This window comes from Pyxicephalus adspersus, chromosome 2 (assembly GCF_032062135.1).
Source record: "Pyxicephalus adspersus chromosome 2, UCB_Pads_2.0, whole genome shotgun sequence".
Lineage (NCBI taxonomy): Eukaryota > Metazoa > Chordata > Amphibia > Anura > Pyxicephalidae > Pyxicephalus > Pyxicephalus adspersus.
In genome coordinates, this window is record NC_092859.1 from 51707428 (window position 1) to 51727605 (window position 20178).

Below are 20178 nucleotides of genomic sequence, written 5' to 3' on the forward strand. Positions count from 1 at the left end.
TAACTATGTAACTATATAATTACAGGGTTAAACTAACTTTTTAAATTTTGGTTGTAATTGGTTTGGTGGACTGATAACTTGTGTGTGACCTCTGGCACTGTATCCTGGGCATGCTGCTGGTGTGCTCTCCCATACCTTGTTCTCTAAGGACTCCTGGTTCTCTGTCAGTCCTTCCACAGACACCATCCTTTGTGGAACGAAGTCCTGGGGGCAACCATGTGCTGGGGTTTCACAGCTAACCTCCAGAGGGTAAGCAGGGGCTTGCTATAGGTGATAAAATATGAGCAGGAATCTTCTGGGTCTGTTTTGTGACCAAAGAGACATGCTTTTTTCCATTTAACTTTGTTCTGGCAAAGGTCAAAGGTCATCATTGAGAGAGATGACCCCCAGTGCTGTGGGAGTTTGTGGGTAGAGGGTGATTTGGAATAGACTATCATAGGAGAGTGATCCAGCAAATCTGGGATCGATCTAGCCAAACACGTGCCAAATAAAAGTTTCAGCTTTTTTTTGAAAAGTTTTATTTCAGAAGCCACAAAATTTTAAGGAAAGTATAAACCATGTGGTACTGCACGCCCAGCACCACGTGATAGTTACATCTGCGTCTTTAAAAGATGTGCTGAGATGGAATGCATCTTTTGAAAGCAGGAGAGCTTAGCAAGATGCTTTCATTCTCAGATACTTGTCCTCATCCTCCTCTGGATATTTCCTGAGGGGCATTATGTCTCCTTGACTCTACATCTTGCATATCTTAAGCTAAGCACATCTGTACAAAAGGTAAGTATTTGTCCTTTGATACCTTACAATGAGCACACAAATATCATATACATCCCATATTTCCCATCCCTTGTAACTTCCTTTCTTATCTCACTTTTATTTTTTGCAGCTTACCAGCAGGGGACTCTGTAGCCCTGCAGCTGCTACACTTTTTTTTTCCCCAATAAAAAAGCAATACAAGTTTGGGTTGGGTTTACGTTACCCTCATCCCTTCTGTACCCTAGAACAGGGGTTGGCAAACTTTTTTGGCTATTAGGCCATTTTAGGAGGTCAAGAAGGCACACACCTCAATATTATATATCAACAAAGAGTTATCTTTCAGTTTTCTCTCCCTGCAAACTTTTATCTACATATTTACCCATTCTCCAATGCTTTGATCTCAATTTTGCATACTATATTATGTATTGATCTTTCTAAATGTTGATGAATGTTAAGGTTTCACATAAATCATATATATCTAATTGTGTAATATTTCAACTTGAATAGAATTTGAATTACATCAGTTTATCAGTCTCAAGTTCGTCTGAGGAAGCCAATAAGGCGAAACACACTGGAAAGAGTTAGGGACCGCATTTGCGCTGTATCAAGTAACCAAATTCTTTTAATGGACTCAATAGGTTATTATCTTTACACCAACAGAAGTGTTTTTGTATAGTGTATGATTCCAAAAAACCTTACGTGTCCTAGAGGAGGTTGGAATCACTTGTAATTTATGTTCCACACACTTAATACTGTTAATAATTGCACTACAAACTTTGTGACACTTATGTGTTTAAATTACTTATGCCTAATACTAAAAAGCCAGGAAAAACCCCTATGTCTGCGTGTGATTCCTTTTATACCTAAAAATGTTATGTTGCTACACATTCTTGCATGCAACTTACTTTTAGCTTGTATTCTTTGCGATTTAAAATGACTGCAGTAATTTGCTGGTCCATGAATAAAAGGATTGTGATCAAAATTGCTGGAACACCAGAAAGCAAGCACACCCACCATGGATTTCTTCCAAATGGATACACAAACCAGCTTCTGTTTGGGTTTGTTGGCTTTAAGGAGAAAAAATAAAACATAATAAACACAGCTTTCTAAACACATAATGAACTCCACTCCCTAAATTAGCATGATCTAAAATTATTTAGGTCTACTTTCAAGTGTAAAACAACACACATTAGATTTTACTGTGTCAACAAAAATTAAGCCAAAATGTGGGAGCCATGTTTGGGGAAAAAAGGAGGAACATGCCACCATTCAATATCTTGTAGAACCACGTCTAGTATTAACATTTTTGAGTAGTTATTTTCTACATGTCTTTATCAGTCTCTTAAAAAATTGGGGGGGGGAATTTTCCTCTACTCTTCTTTAACAAATTGCTTCAGTTAACTAATGTCTGCAGGCATTTGTTTATGCAGCGCTCCCCTTTGGTCACATCACAGCATTGGGTGTCTGGGCTTTGACTGGGTCATTGCAATAACTTGATTCTTTTATTTTGAAACCATGTTCTTGTAGATTTGCTGGTGTACTTAGGATCATTGTCCTGATGTCCATCCCATTATTGACCAAGCTTTAACAGCCTGATTTATTAAAGCTCTTGAAGGCTTGAGAGGACATACTATCAGTGAAGCTGGGTGATCCAGCAAACCTGAAATGGATCTGGTCTAAGATTAAAAACATTTGCTAACAAGTAGCAAATTACTTTTCAGAAGTCCATTTCAGGATTTCTTGATCACCTAGCTTCACTGATAAAAGTGTGTTCTCTCAAGCCTTGGAGAGCTTTAATAAATCAAACCCAATGACTGCAGGGTTTTCAAGTCCTGTGACTGCAAAACAAGTATTTTTTAGGAGACTGGTGGTTTGTTCAGATGCACCTTTCAAACCACGCTTCCAAATCATTAATAGAGAGGGGAGTTTCTTCTGCCAACCTTCCAAACATGTCTTGTTCAGTCAGATAATTGTACTATCATGAACTTTACCATTTAACATACTGAGGGCTGTAGAGTCTGAGATCTAGATCCTGGGTATTTGCAGATTCTCTGAGCATTGCACATTCTGACTTTCTGGAATGTTTTCCACTTGTGAATAATCTTTCTCGCTGTAGAATGATGGGCTTAAAATTTTTTTGAAATGACCTTAAAATCCTTTCCAAACCGATGGGCAGCAACAACTGCTGCTATAAGCTCAGTAATGATATCTTTCATCCCCGACATTGTGTTAAAACACACATGACCAGCAAACTTCCAAACTTCTGCTATTATAAAGGTGGTCACACTTGGTGATGATCAGTTAATCAAGTGCCTTTGATAAGCACAACTTGGCTGCTGCTTACACTTTATGACAACAGAATTGGTAAGCGTGTAGTTTTTCACACACTTAATTCTGCATTTTGACTTGATTGTTGTTGACCTTAAATCCTTTCCAAACTGATGGGCAGCAACAACTATTGCTCTAAGCTCATCCACACACGTGCTTTTGAATTTTGACTTGATTTTTGTTAAACAAATGATGACACAGTATAATATATAATTTGTTGGTTGACTTTGATAGATTTGGGCCTTCTTCAACCCAACTATGTAACTATCTGTTGTTGTTCTTTGAGGTTGTATTTCCTAAATTGGACCTAAACTAAAATTTTTACCTTATATAAAAGGGTAGACAACCCTTTTATGCAAGGTAAAATTTACCTTTTTTATTTTTGGTAGAGGGGTTTAAAACCCAAACAAAAAAGGATGAAGTCATTTTCCTTTTGAATGAGGGTGCAGAGCCTACTAGAATACATATGTCATGCATCCCAGGAGGTTTCTTGCTGCTCCTTCTGAAGAAACCAGAAGTAGTTTTTTATGCAAAGGGCAAAATAATGCTGACCTCATGCATGTGCAGTGAGGTCAGTACCCATTTTTCCCCATCTACCGCAGGCCAGTGTGAGATCAGGTGACAGAGGCAGAAGGGGAAAGAAGATGGAGATGCCCGGGGCTGAAGATCGATTCCAGGACGATGTACATAAACATTGGGTTGCCATTAAAATTGAGCAGAATTGATAATATTCTATTATCATGCATAGCTCTATCAAGCAGCAAAACATGCTGATTTTACCTTACCTTACATCAATGTCTTTGGACTTCTCCTTTATTCAATAAATTTTAGTTTTGTCATTTATGGAGGCTCAGCATCATGTGTAGCGATGAAAAATAAGCTTTTAGCACACACCTTTTTTCATTACTTTGATTTTTATCCCTTGGGCAGATTTAATCTTTTAACAAACGATCTTATATAAAATGTCTCTGACTTACCTTTAATTCACTTGGAACTATCAATTTGGGAGTTTCTAGACCACAAATGATATCAACAGCACAAAAAATTATAATTGTTATTATCACTGAGAAATCACCAGTCAGTTTGCGTACCTGTGGCAAGAGGATAATAAAAAAATATTACATGCAAAGAAAAATGTAAACATTTTACACTGCAAATAAAGCTTAACTCAATGCATATGTTAAAAACACAAAAAATAATTCAGCTCCAAATTTAACACATAAATAAATATATTTTGTAATATTTAAAACTTTAATTTTATATAGGATCATTTGGGTAAAAGAAAAAAGTGCCTACATTCTAAAATACAATAATAAACAAATCCTAAGAGAACAAAAGTCCAATGACCACTATAGACTCTATCTATAAAACAGGGAATCTGACATTTCTGCAAACATTCCCTGGTAGGAATCATTTAAACTATTAAAACACATGGAAGTGGAAGATTCCCACAAGGGAATGTTTGAGGGAATATTTGACTCCCTGTTTCATAAAGCCCTATATATGATAGTTAACATCAAAACCAATACAAATCTGTTAAATAAATTGACATCAGAACATAGGTGGTAACCACCTTCAAAAGTGAAGGGGATCTGAATACTTTCTGAAGCCACTGTAAATATTGCTACAAAAATACATTTTCTGTTCTCTTGTGATATTTTTACACTCTTCACCCTGTCCCCCCCAACAGTTGTGCAGACAATACTATGTTTAGAAACTTTTCAAAGAACTTTTTTTTTTAATGGCAGTCACTTTGTTTTTTTTCACTTTAACTTTACTTTAACTTTTATCTCAGAAAATAATTATGATTTTTAAATGGTTTTAATTGATGCATGTTTTCATAGATGCCCCAGACCCCCACCTGAGCAATTTTGGTGACATTACCATGCTCACACTGTTTGCAATAGAAAGTTGGCAAGTTCCAATCAACTTTGAAAAATCCTTTACCCGTTCTTATCTAATCCTTCTTTCAGATTCAAGTTTATAGGGATCTGTGTGACTCTGATTTTCTATGTTTTGTGTCCTGCCTCTGTCCTTTTTGTTTTTATCTTGTCCCTGAAATGAAGCATTACTAGTCTTTGTCCAAGTCAAGTTCCTATACATTCACTCTGACTTTTTTTTTTTTTTACTCATATCTCCTGTCTGCTTTCATCTTTATTAAATCTGTTTTACATGTTTGCTTGTTACTTTCTAATTATTTGTTGTACTATTTGGATTTCATTGTTTGCTGGACCTGACCATTCTAGAACACTCTCTACACTGGCCTACAGTCTAGTTAACAAAAAGTATTCTCCCGGCCCAGCAAACAGGTGTGCTGACAGTTATGGAGTAGGGATAAATCTTCCTACCTTTACCCTAATTTCAAATTGATAAAAAAATAACTTGTTTCCTTTAGCAGATGCAAGTATTTATTCTCAAAGATCAAAACAAAGACTCTGAAGTTGTTTTTTTTTTTTTTTAGAGGGCTATCAGGCTGCAAAGATCTGCTCTCATGGAAATTTTTTAGTACTGAAATTTGGTAATACATCATGACAATGATTCAAAGCACAGCAGCAAATCTACAATAGAATGGCTGAAGAAAAGAGTCAAGGTGTTGCAATGGCTCAGTCAAAGTTCCAGAGCTCAACCCGATAAAAATGCTGTGGTTGAACCTTTTAAGAGCTATGCATAAGCAAATGCATAAACTAAAAAAATCTTGTAAAAAAAAAAAAAAAAAAAAAAAAGAACTGAATTTTTTTACAGCGATGTGAAAGGCTAATAAAGACATGGGAGCTTGTCTTTAGCGTGTTATTAATTTTTCACACATGCCTTCACTATTTTGGCTTCATTTTTGTTAAAATATTAATGGCAGAATATGTTATGTGTGTAAAACCTGAGATTAGATTTAAAAACTCAAAACTTGTTCCTCTACACATATCAACTAGTGGATATTTGGCACATTCAACACCCAGCAGATAGGGACTACACTTATTACTCTCCAGTACATAAATCATATTCATGAATAGATTTTTTTCTCCTGATAAAACACAACACAATACCACTAATACAGAATCCAATATAGGATCCATCTCCTTCTCTGACCATGCGCCGATACACATAACCATAAATGCAACCCTAGCTTAATCAAAGCAGTATCTTGGTGACTTAGTGATACACTACTGAACAGGCAATTGTCAGGGATAAAAAACTTCTACTACTGCCAAACTACTGCCAAAAAAAAAAAAAAGAAACACCTTTCTATTAGAAATGATAGGAGGTTGGGCAAAACCAAGTATTATGTTAGGGATCAGGTAGAAATATTGTCAACAGCCGGACCCAACTTACAAGTATTGAGAAATGTTGAAATGTCTTTACTGAATATTATGGACTTTAGAAAGTACATACCTATGTAAAATGGGATAAAAATCCTAAAAGGGCTGAATAGGAAATACTTAGATGGGATAAGACATAAAAGAAAAGCACTAGAATTTCTAGTTGAAGGTTTATCATTACATTAAATCAATGAAGATGCACTTAAAGGCTACACCTAAAGCGGACGTATCACCACAATGTTTACTTTACATAATCCTTTTATATAACCTAAAAATTATCTATTTTTCTTTAAAACATGCGGCATTATCTTTGAAGCTATGGTGGTAAAGACTGAATGAGAGTGCAGAGCCTCCTGGGCTGTCTACGTCACATATCCTAGTAGGCTTCTAGCTGCTCCTTCTGCGCATGCCTCAGATCAGGTATGTGCAGAAAGATCTTTTCCTGCAATGGGAAAAAAATGCTGATTTCACCAATGGGCAGTAAAAGCAGCACTTTTTCCTTTTTTCCCCTTTACAGCAGGCAATGTCACCTGTTCTTGCGTCTGCACAGTGTGAGATCGGGTGACGTAGCTTGAAGAAAGAGGAATGAAGAAGATAAGAGATGAAGGTGGATTACAGGACAGCGTAGGACTCAATTGAGGAAAGCTCAAGAGGAATTAGGGGCCCCTAGGATGTAAAGACATGTGTGATTTTTTTTTTTTTTTTTTAATTTGATTTTGCTTTAGGATGCATTTGAAAAAAATATTGTAAGTGCACCTACACTTATAATTTTCTCCTATTTCCCCTGCAAACTTCCACAAATGTCCATCAAACCTGCCAGTGAAGTCTACCTTTTGCAAAAGCTTTTAAAGGTTGTGGTACCCCTTTGGAAAGTTCCCACTCTAAAAGATGGTGGTCTGTTGCAACACTCTGTAGTATGCACCACTGCTAAAATAATGTATGCTTTTAAACCAATTTCACTCCAGTGATAATATGCTTCATTACCTACCGATGAAGTTAAATATCTGCTTGTTTGGAAGCCTTTTAGTGACGCTGTACACACAAATGTACCACAAAATAGGATGACAGACATAAAAAAAACATCTGGCACATAGTTGCAGCTGTTGCCCTCCAGAAGTCCTCCCAGATCAACGCATTGATTTTGTGTAATGTTTTCGAGCTCCTTATTCTACAAGAAAAAATGAAGGTAAATTTATTGAGTAGTCATATAAAGAATCATAAACAATATTGCTCCGGAGTCATACGCTTTACTTTTGGAAGTATTGTGCAATATGTTGGGACTTTATACATAAAAAGTAAAAATAATTTAGTAAAACATTTTCTACACAAACGGTGCTGACCCTTTACATAAAAAAAGTATTAGTGCTGATTTTTTTTTCTTTTTTACTTTCAGGTGTTTCTCTCCAAAATACTAGTTTGAAACAAAAAGAATACTGGATAATATTCTTATGTCAGAAGCAGTCATGGACATATATATTTAAAATTATTGTAGTACAATACACTTTTAATAATATGCTTTGTTTTATAATGGTTACATTAACTCACAAATCTACCAGACTGCTCTCACAGGTCTTTAATAAATAATGCCTTTAAATAAATAAGGTTCCTCCGCAGGTGGAAAATACAAGCAAAAATCCAACTATATTGAAAAAAATGTCTTCAGTCTGGATACCTCCTGGGTCCATCAGCTCACCTTACACTGCTAATCCTAGGTGTTGAGGAGAAGTAGATATATAGGGTATGAACACGGCTCAAGTAAGGTTAACGGATACGGCACGGCTCAAGTAAGGCTCAAGAGGATTGTATTTTATTGTTTGACTTTTTCAGTTGGTTTATGGAAAACCAGATCGTAAGGGGCTTGGTTTACCCTGTTCCACCTGACTCATGTCGAAGTTTTCACCTGTGAAGGTGAAGTGCAGGTGTGCTACTTATTCAGGCACATTTATACTGCCAGGAGCTCAGTGTGATCCCAGTTTTGAGAGTGAGCTCCACAGTACAAACCTTGTGCTATATGTAAGTTTACTGTAAAATTTGGAAAGTGCCTTTATTTATATCTTGCTCTAGCCAGTCAGGGACTGGAGTGAGCCTGTAAGTTGCCAAAGTTTGTTGTTTTTGTGCTGAAATTGCCACAATAAAGGTACAGGCCAGAGCCTGCATTGAATTTGCTATTGCTTTTCCTTCACTTTCCTATTTCACATTCTGCTTCTTCCTAAACCTCCTACCTTTTCTTTTCTATCTCTCTCTCTATTCTGTCTTGCTCTCTATTCTACCTATTCCCCACTGCTTTACCCTCTTTTGGTTCCTGGCATCCATCCTTTTTTGTCTAACAATTTTCACTTTTTCCTTTTACCTAGCTTCACTAGTGATTCTGACAGCAGGTATCTTGGTTGCATAAAATAAAAATGAGACATATAATACACAGATGAGTATGCAAATGCAAAGGGGTGTATTTAATAATTATTCAACTGTCATTTAAGTTGTGCTTTTGATCAGTTGTTTAAATCCCTATGCACTGTCACTTCAAAGCTATCCCATATATATACTATTCTATATGTGCCCCAAAGGTTATCTCAGGGTCCTTGTGCCTTTGATTATGACTTTGTCTATACCCAAGAAGCATTTTACATGGGAAGTTATGGTTATTCAGACACATGTAATAGTACGGCCCACAGCCATAAACTCCCAAGCTGTGAATTGTACATGTGAACCATCGCAAGCTGCCATCAGTTAGGCTGGAGAGAATGCACTTTCATCAGTGAAGCTGAGTAATCCAGCAAATCTGGAATGGAATTCTTAAGTCATTTGCTATTTGTTAGCAAATGTTTTCAATCCTGGGCCAACTCTATTTCAGGTTTGCTGGATCACCCAGCTTTACTAGGTGTATCCTCTCCAGCCTTGGAGAGCTTTAGTAATTCAGGCCCACTGTCTTTTTTTCTGTCTGGGTCATGATGAACTGTTAACATAAATGTATAGCTATTGGCTTAGCAAGTCATAAGAAAGAGAGCAACTGGTGGTATACTGGTGGTATACAGGTTATATATCCTGCTAATTGGTGAATTATTTTGACACTGAAATGACAAAGATGTTTAGCCAATAATTATCTTATAGTAGTCATGTGACAAATATAATTGTTTAGGGCAGGGTTTATTTGTAAGCTATATATAGCATAGAATTTAATGCTGATATCAAAAATCTCTGAAAGTGCATGTAGAGTTTCTCTCCATAGATTTTCTCTTTGTCTGCCTCTTCCCAGTAGAAGAAAGGTAACTGGGGAAAATCAGTCATGTGATTTTACTGCTGCTGCTGTTGTTGGACCATTGTTCATAGAACAATTAAAAAAAGAGTGTTATAAGCACCTGGGTGCTTTTTCTTTGTTAGATCTTCCTGATACTTAGAGTGGCACAGCATACCTACCTTGCTATCTACTAATCTACCTACTTGCTAATCTTTTTCATTAAAACGTACCTAAACTCAGAATTTGAATTTTACAAAGGTAGACAACCCTTTTGTTTAATGTAAACATTTAAAAAAAAAAATAAACAAAAAGGCTGCAGCAATCTTTTTTTGGCCAGTAGGCCATTTCTGGGGTAGGCAGGAGCACACTAGGCCGGATTCTCTCTCGAGTCCCGCTCTATCGGCTCCGCCTCCCACCAGGAACGCCTCCTGAAGGGAAATCCCTCTACTCCGCAATGCATACGGAGGCGAGGAAAGGCCCCTGAAAGGAATGTTCCCTATTTACTCCAACGGCGGAAGTGTTAACGCCGTTTGAGTAAATAGGGAAGGTAAATAGGGAAGCCGTGGTAAATAGGTAAGGGAGCCACCACACGGAGGCTCAAGAGCCGCATTCGGCTCCGGGGCTCTGGTGGCTCCGGCTTCGGTGGTTTGTTCTGGCTCCATGGCGGGTTGCGGGCCAGCATTAGGCCGGATCGGCCAGGGGCTGTTAGGCTGGAACAAACTACCGGCTAGGCCGTATCTGGCCTAAAGGCCAGAGTTTGCGGACCCCTGGCCTAAGCGATTGGGAGTGCAAAGACTCCCGGGATACCTATGTCACGCATCCTGGGAGGCTCTTAAAGCCTTTTCATCAATAGAGAAAAAAATTGCTCATCTCAAGCATGCGCAGGGAAATCGGCAAGTTTTTTTCCAATTTACATCACTCGATCTCGCGCCTGCGCAGTGCGAGATTGGGTGACTTGGGAAGAAGAATGCAGAAGAAGAAAGAAGAAGATGTCTGCCACTCCCTCAATGCTGGCCAGAAGACGGATGCCGGGATGACACAGGACCCGAGGGAAGAAACCCCTGGACGTATAGACTGATCTGGGGGATAGAAGGTAAGTGCGATTTTTTTTTTTTTGGGTTAGTTTTGGGTTTACTTTCACTTTAAGCAGTGATAGGTATGATTTGACTGGTAAAAGTGCCAGGCACAACAGATCTAAAACCAATAATATAGTTTTCACTTAGAAAAATAAGACTGAAACCCTTAAATTAGTACAAATTGTCCAGTGATGAAACAGTTTATTAGTATCGTTTGTGTTTTTCTTTTCTTAAAATACCCCAATATATTGTCCTCAAAGTTTCCAAAGTGTCCAAAATGTTAGAGTGCACAAAAAACACAACTCCACATCCATGAACTCTTTCCCATCCTTTTACTTCTTTTTATTCTCAAACTATAGACCATGTACGTGTTAAGTTAAACTAGGACTAGATTTTACCTTTCAATAAAAAATATAGAGATGAGAGATGATAGCCTCAAATATTGCTCAGTTGCTGAACAGTATGTAAGTAACTTGGTTAGTACAAAATGTAAAATAGAGAGAGAAAGCAGGTTTTATCTTGAAATAACCATAAAGTGTATTATGTGAGAGACAATAACCACTAACATATGCATAGGAGGAATAGCTGCAGGATACCATTGGCCATACAATTTAAAGTGAATATTGCTAGCCGGGTTTCCCTGATTTATGGGATAATGCCAATTAATTGGCTGTGTGCCAAAGCCCTTTATGTCCAATTAATGGACCTTACAATAAATATTAAGGAAAGGAAGCGAAGGCTTTTTAAGGGCACGGATATCTAACTCGTATATGAGTTAGATATCCCTGCCTCAAAAAGCCTGCTTTCCCTCTTCCTTTCCTAATCATACTATTGGCCATAGGCTGCTACTTTTCCACAATGAAGAAAGAAGAGATGGCAGAACCAAATGAAAGTTGGGGGAGATTAAGCAGCAAAAATGAACTGTGAAAATGAATAACTAACTGTTTGTCTGTATGGCTAAGTCTTTACTAACTTTAATTTGTAATGCCTATATAGATTTTGGATGCATTATTTAAGCTTTTATCATTGCAGAATATTTACTAACAATATACTTTTTAATTGCTATGAAGTGTGTATTTATTGTAATATACATATTGCATATTTGAAGTGAGTAAATAATCAATAGGGATGGATGGTTTAAGTGTGGCTGCTTTTAGACATCACATGTGCCTGTGCACTGGACTGCGCATTTACAAACCCCATGTGCTTCCTATTATGCAGGATGCAACAACAGTGAAAAATATGCATATTTTCACGTTTGTTATTTTTTGCTAAAACTAAATACAAATGGAGTATTTTTTGTTTAAACTGTGTGCTGAATAAGAACATTAAATGTCCCTTAAAACTTGTAAATAGTTTTCTTTGTTATAGTAAAGTCACAAATAAATACTAAACTTAGTACATTGGACCTCAACCTGAAAAGGTTAAAGAAAAGTCTAAATGCTGATGATAATATTTATTGCCACAAAATAAAAATAAATCCATGCCGTCAGTTTATCTGGTTATTTTTTGTTTGCCACCCATTGAATATTGCAAAATATTTTATTTCAGAAAAATCTTGAAGAAGGTCTATTTGTAAAGCAGTTATTCTGGTTAAACCCTCAATGCTCATCTGTACCTGTTATACCACGGGGCCCACCATCTTCTTTCTCCACTTACTAGAGACACTTTGGTCTGAGATGACGTACTCTCATGCAATATCAGATTTATTCCTGGCATGCAAAAGGAATACAGGATTGCCAGGTATCCTGCCCACCAAAGCTGAAGCTGCATATGCACAAGTCTTTTTTACAGATGCCCAGAGCGATCAGGCAGGTAGGAGAGTTTAAGGCTAATTTAGGAAGATAGATCCCAATTAATAATTCTATCTAGGTACCACATCCTAAAATTGCATATGAAAAATTGGATTGGAGCTCTAAAAGGGAAGGGTTCCCAGAGAAAGTGGTAATTTCAGATACCAACACAAATAAATAGTTTTTTTTTTTAATACATAATTTTTATTGATACATAAATCAATGGTCAATGTTTTTATATTGTTCTTAATCATTATGGATCATTATGGATCTAATTGTAAGGCAGGTAGGAGAGATTATTGCAGAAGGGACATTGTCTGTCTATTTCTGTAATAACAACCTGGCTGATCCTGGATTTTTAAAAGTGGAACTTTAGTTTCTCTTTAAAGCATTTTCTTTGGTAAAGAATCAATTACTATTAGTGAAAACACGTGCACCTGGAACATTTAAATTATCTTTTTATTATGAGATTCACTGCTTTATAAATAGACCCCCTATATATTGCAAAAATACTAGTGTAACATTATTTGTTAAAGAAAACAAAAAAAAAACAACATACCTTGGGATAAAAATCAAAGGATGTTACATTCCATAATGAGTGATTTCCTGTCAAAAAACAAGAATAAATTAATTTAAAAAGCCTATTTATATTATAATACTAATACCTAGTCCTGAATGATTTTTTAGAAACAAAGGCTATTGATAATTACCATGCAACATAATAAAGACTAATATTTGAAGACATGTGTGTACATACATAGTTTTTCTTTTAAAGAATATGTGAAATATTGCCACTTACAAGTTCTTAAGCTATGTACACACATGAAATTCTTGTTGTTGGAAAGGATCTTTTATGATCCTTTCCAACGATAAGAACCGCACAATGCATGAACGAGTGCTGTACATACAGCACCGTTCTGATCTATGGAGAAAGGAGGGGGAGAATGGCGGAGCGGCACCCTGCTGTGTGCTCTCCCCCTTCCCATGCATTAGGATTGCTTGTCCTGGCGGATCCACGATGAACAACGCGGGCTGTACACACACCAGATTCTCGCCCAATATCCGCCTTGAGCTGATTATCAGGCAAGAAAAATTTGACGTGTGTACATAGCTTAAGTGGTGGTTGCTGTAATACATTATTTTCATTTTTGTCTTTTTTTCCCTAATTTTTTAGCTTGTGCCATTTACATGTTCTTTCCTGGAGCGAGAACTCTAACTCATGCAAAATATAGGGGACTAGTATTGTCATCCTAGGTGTCTACCCTGGCATTGCTTTTGTCAATCAGCATTATGACAACCTTCCTTTCCCCAACATTCACAGCATACAGCATCAAGACTTCCAGTATTATGACAATAGAAAGATCATGGTCATACACAATTGTAATCAAAACCAGATAAGTGTATAATATTAATCATATATATCTAGTACACATCTAAAGACACAGGATCTTGTACCAAAAAAAACAAAAAACATGTTGGTAGAAAAGCAACTGGTGCCATTCTGAGCAAATTCGTCTGTAAAAAGGCAATTATAACCCCTTAGAAAATTGATAAAAACATGCCTGTAGATGCAAATTGTGACTTTACCGGCACATGTTTTTTCCAGAGACACCATCAGTACCACACTGACACAACTAAAACCATGTTTTCAGAGTCCCAATCAGTACTGTACTAAAACACCAGATACACGTCCCCAATAAATTATCAGTACTATATTGACGATTGGAAATATGTCAGCAAAGACGCAATCATCAGTACTGTAAACTAAAACAAACACAAACATGTCTGCAAAGAAACAGACCATATTTGCAGAAAAAGAAACAGATTAAACAATAATTAGCAATCTGACAAAAATAAAACATGTCTGCAAATACAGTACTTTTTTTGATACAGCAGAAAACATTCTCAGAGCAACAATCAGTACTTTATTAATATAGCTAAAAACATGTTCACAAAGAAACAATACCTAACTCAGGTAGACAGGAGGTTCGCCAGTTGCCTTCGTTGCCACCCCAAATGCACAAGGAATGCAACAAATAGCCTACCGGGGGGATACCTGCTGCCAAATAAACACTTCCTAAAGACTGTCAGAAACTGATAGTAGGAAAGGAGTGACTGTGCTGATGTACCAACAAAGGCCCCTCTACCCTGGGACATCCTTCCAAATGAAACCTCTGCCCAGCTAGCCGGTTTTGGACCTCTGAATCCACAAAATCACCCGAGCATCAATCCATAACACAACATCCCTCAGTAGTAACCCCCCCCCCCCCCGATCCCACCTAGGGCTAACCAAAGAAAATGCCACTTTAGCCACCCCAGGAATATGAACCGCATATACAATAACATTTAATTGCACACAACGGAACAATAAATGCAGCATCAAATGAGTGGCAGGCAGCAAGGAGGCGAAAAAGCGGTTAGCTGCCTGAACTACCATTAAATCATCCCACAGCTCCACTGTTACCATAGTGGGGAAAATTTCCAGCAACACTAGTTTCACCAGCACACCTGCTTTCCGCCTCTGCACATTTTTCCTGGAATAGGCACCATACACCATAGGCACCACGACAACACCATAGTAGGAGCTTCAGTTTTATCCTGCACCAACAGGACACCGAAACAGTCCACCACATATTGCAAATTTCCCAACCAGGTCACACAGCCCCTGGACTCTGGACTGATGCAAAGAAAATTGTCCAAGTAATGGATGACTGCGTCAAGCCCCAACATCTCCTTAATCACCTATTCTAAAAAGGAACTAAACACCCTAAAATAGGAGCATGGGATTGAACACCTATGGGCAAACACCGGTCAACAAAAATGGAACTTTGCCATTCATAGCTGGGTGTACTGGCACTGGCAAGAGATGAAGGGCTGATTCGATATGTGCCTTCACCAGGAACGATCCACAGCCAAAACGCTACACCCCCTTAGGGCCACATCAAAAGAGCTGTATGATACTGAACACGATTCAGGGTCTATCGCTGCATTCACTAACCCACCCAGAGGGAAGGACAGATGATGAATTAGGAGGAAGATCCCTTTCTCCTTTTTTGGGACCAACCCATATGGGAATACCACAAGGACCAGCAATGCAAGTTCTTTCATCCATTTATTTGTCAAGGTGGAGGTTTCAGCAACAAACAAGGGGTGCTAAACCCCTCCTAAAAGTCCTGTTTCAATAACTGAGCTGCCTCCCTGGGAGCATACTTACTTAGAAAAGGCTGCATCCTTGCGAGCCTCACCAGCTTCCTCCCTTTTTTCAGGGATGTGATCAATCCTATTTCTTGCCTAAGGGAAGCATCCCCCAATCTTGTGAACCACCCACACCCAAATTTTTGTGTTTTAACGTCAAGTGTTCCCAAACCTACAAGACCCCTTTTGTGCGCATAACTGATGAACCTGAGATAGTATTCCTACCGAACACCCCATGAAAAGGTGACCCCTCTATCCCCACTGGGGTCATCAGATGCATCAAAAGACTAATATCATTGTTTTTCCACTGAATTACCTGAATGGCCACCTTGTGCTGATTGAATTGCTCTTCATAGCACAGCCAAGCAAGCCCCCCCATAGACCTGTAAGCTTCATGTATGGCGTCCAGATAGCAAAACAGGGATGAGCAGTGCTCTGGGGTCATCTCCCCAATCACACCCTCCATGACTGTAAAAGCCTGAATCCTATTGGCAAAAGTTCACAGTTTGACCCTGGCCAACTGCTGCTGCTCTTCCCCTTTCTTACCATGTCCCTTTTTTGTCCTGTCAATATTAAAACACTGCAAGTGGGGCAGAGAAAATATATATCCCCCCCTCTAAAGCTGCTCCCATACCTCCTGCCCCTCTCAATAGGCCCTCAAAGCACGCTTATACCTCCCCTTTAACTGTTTCACCTAGGCTCTCTGACTCCTGTCTAGAGCCCCAGAAACCAAGTACCCAGTATGCTTCTCTGCTCACCCCACTAATCGCCCGCTGGAACCCACATTGTCCTGCTGATCACCTGTCCCACATCAGTCACGCCCCAAAGAGCTCCCCCAATGCTGCTTTCTACCCCAGCAGATTTAACTGAACCCACAGTCTTCCATTACACCTGTGCCTAAAATGTCACTGGGGTAACTCCTGCCATTGCCCCTGGCAACACCCTCTGCAAATAATCCTATACCAGTTGCTCTCTGTGTGCTAAGATTTTCCTACTACCCCCTGCACCCCAACACTGCATGTTGTCCCTGCACTCGGGAAATCAACCAATGGGGGGGAGATTCCTCTCTGGATGCGACCCCACTGCAGCAGGCTAACCCCTGCTGGGGAAGCCCGGAAGGTCCCTGGAAAAACTCCCTAAGTTGCGCTGAGCAATAGGAGGGGGGAGCCAGGTTTATGCTCCAGAGAGGATGCCCTCCAAGGCCACAGATGCACAGACACCGCCCTTGGCACAATCACTGCACACTGCTGCTGGAGCCATACCTCACCCTGCACCTGCGCTTCCTCCCCCAGCCAATCTTGGAGTTGATTTACAGATGACATGGTTAATTTCTTTTTCTACCTCAGACTGACCTCCCCACTTCCTGTGTGACCTCCATTTAACCATTCTCTTGCTCCATCCCTCTATTTGACCTCTCCAATCCCTCACCGTTTTCCTAACCACCTGACCTTTCCCTTTTCCTGCTTAACCCCTTGCCCCCCTAGCACCTAGTCATGTTGGCCCTTCACTCCTTTCACTGGCCAGCTCCTGGCCTTAATATACTGACACAACAAGAACTGAAGCAACACACAAGAAACATTCCTCCAGACAAGCAGTTAGTTCTATACTGGCACACCATGGAACATTTCCACAACACAATCATGACCGTACTGACTAAACCAGAAACCTGTCAACAGATACATTCTAGGAAAACATATCTGCAGAAACACAGTACATATGAACATAATCAGAAACATGCCCATGGGGACACAAACATTACTGTTTTTATTACAGCCAGAAATATGTCCTGATAGGGTCTGATAATATGTAGCAAGTCAGCCAAAACACAATTCGTACCATATCGTCACAGCTAGATATAGATCATGTACATTTTTTTCAGTGCAATACATTGCACAGATTTTATGCATATGTGGTGGAGTGCAAGGGTGTTTCACTGTAAATCTAGCATGGTGGCTCAGTGGTTAGCACTCTGGCACTCTCCCAGGTTCAAATCCCATCCAGGACACTATCTGCATGGAGTTTGCAGGTTATCCCCTGTTTGGATGGGTTTCCTCCCACATTCCAAAAACATGCAGTTAGGTTAATTGGCTACTCCCCAAAACTCACATTGGACTATAATAAAGACATATAACTGTGGTAGGGACATTAGATTGTGAGCCCCTTTGAGGCACAGCTAGTGACATGACCATGGCCTTTGTACAGCGCTGCTTAATATGTTGGTGCTATATAAATATTGTATAGTAATCACAAAAGCAATAATTTTGAAAAAGTAAAATGGGATTAAAACAGAATTTTACTATTTGTGCTCCCAGCATCTCTTGCCATAATGTATACATATGCACAGGATATCTGCACATTATGGCAGATTTACTGCCCCCGTTTCCCCTACTAGCAATATCTGTCTGTCCCCTTTTTTGCTTCTCCCCCATCATTGCAAATCATTGCAATTCTTTCCAGTTGTCCTCTAGGTCTGAAGTCTTGTATAGTAGTTACTTTCTCCCAGTAATTACTCTTTGCATCTGCAAGATGCCAGCAAAGTATACAGAGTTGTGCAGGCCAACTGTTTGTGTACATCTAGGAAATTTCTAGCAGGCAGAGAAATATCTTTTTGTAGGAAAAGAGACATACCTACATTTTAATGGTATACAAATATACCTTAGATCAGGTTCACTTTAAAGCAAAAAAAAAGTTTCTCAGGGGAAGAGCTCCCCTCATTCATGGGTATGCTTATGAAGAACCTAAGATCCATTTCAATGCAATTATTGAAAATTCAGGTGTCTCATAATATTCAAATAAGGTTTCCTAGAACAGGACTAAATAGCAATCATTATGATGGACCTCAAAACAAACAATATTTAGGCAATTTTGTTTACCTGTGCCATTTAGGATGCATTTACAGCTGTACTCGGTTACAAATTTTGTGTTGTATTTCCAGTTAATAGGAAATTGATCAGCCAAGTTCAGCATCTTCTTCATAGCATCATAAATGAAAATGCAGCTTATCAGTGCACAAAAGCTCTCTTCTGTAAACCGTGTGAAATACTGCACCAAGTAAGCAGAATTAGTGGCCACTAATACAAGGCAGTAGAATGCTATCCAAAGTCCAATCCAAAGTCTAAATTCCAAATATTCAAAATTATAGTCCCTGAAAAAAAGATAAGTCAGTGATTAGCATGCATATAAAACATTACCTGTCTTAGTTATAAAAAAAAAAAAAACTTTATATATTTGAGTATAACTTATTTTTTTCCCCCAAGGAGCTATTAGAAAGATAATTTCTGTTTATACTTAAATCTTACCTTTGTTCTGGAACAATGCTCCAACAAATTACACAACAGTAATAATTGCACTTGTCTCCAACTGTTCTGCCCTGTCAAACCCCAGCACCAGAGACAAGGACTTTTTCAAATATCAAGCACACATTCTTTCTTAGTAGGTACTTTTTATTCAATACTTAAAAAAAATGAGAAGGGCTGTCACAGGGGCAAGGTTAACCACTCTGTTAACCCTTTGCCCAACACACTACGACAGGTAGACTGCCACCAGACCACTGCTTAGACGGAAGCAAGCATTGTTACCCTTGACAACCACAGTTAATACTGTCTGTGTCACCCGCTGCCACTCCACATAGGCATGTTTCAGAAATCACAATGCTTATAGTAGCGTTTTCAGGTTAGCAAGTTACATTATTTCTACTTAGAGCACTAAGAGATTCATCCTACACTTTTTATAGTGTTTAAAAAGTAAAAACATACAAAAACAGTGCATAAACAAATACAGGAAAATAAAGACTGTGAAATTATACTTAGGTAGAGTTGGTTTGCCTTGGTCTCGGTTGCTGTGTAAAGTCCAAGTTATTAGCGAGAGTCACTGGGCTCTGCAGTGCTCAATGTGTCAATGTCCTTAGCAACAAGATGGTATCAGTGAGAGATCTCTCTGCTAGGCTTATATGGCTTTTTCTATGCCAACCACAGAGGTGGGACTAATAGGACCATCCAATGACAGCAGAATAGGCTAAATATGGTTTTCAGGCTTTCCTGAGGCCTAGGAGACTAGTTCTTGGTCTCAAAATGCTCACCCTAACGATCCAGCTACAAATCAGCCAACTAATACTTTATACAGAATGGTATAGTGAAAATATAAAGATTATTAATAAATGGGTTTCTGAATACAGTTCAGTGGTCAATCAGGGGCCACTCTACTAGCATTATCTGAGTTTTATGACACCTGGAGATACAAAACTTCAACTTTTACAATGGGTGTTGTAAACTAGAGGGTGTGGAAGGATGCTGGTTGTCAGATCAAGAAATATCTTATAAGAGGAAAATTATAAAACTTGTTTTATTTCAAACAAAGACATTTTAAAAAGAGACAATTTTATATTTAAAGGGGAGATCAGGAATTAATATTATCCCCAAATATCACACCGCCCCTACATAAGAGAGAGCATGGGAGGGATCACTCGATCCTTCCCAGCGCAACTGTCC

The 20178-nt window shown here is 38.7% G+C and overlaps 1 protein-coding gene across 1 annotated transcript in view; it reads right to left on the reverse strand.

The window, feature by feature from the left end:
* SLC4A9 (solute carrier family 4 member 9) overlaps positions 1-20178 on the reverse strand; it is a 90769-nt gene that overhangs the window by 31329 nt on the left and 39262 nt on the right. The window contains exons 11-15 of the mRNA XM_072400772.1: positions 18565-18836; positions 13056-13102; positions 7381-7560; positions 4059-4172; positions 1659-1820 (exon numbers count right to left, since the gene is read on the reverse strand). Of these exons, the coding sequence (XP_072256873.1) occupies positions 1659-1820; positions 4059-4172; positions 7381-7560; positions 13056-13102; positions 18565-18836 (775 nt within the window). The remainder of the gene's footprint in view (positions 1-1658; positions 1821-4058; positions 4173-7380; positions 7561-13055; positions 13103-18564; positions 18837-20178) is intronic.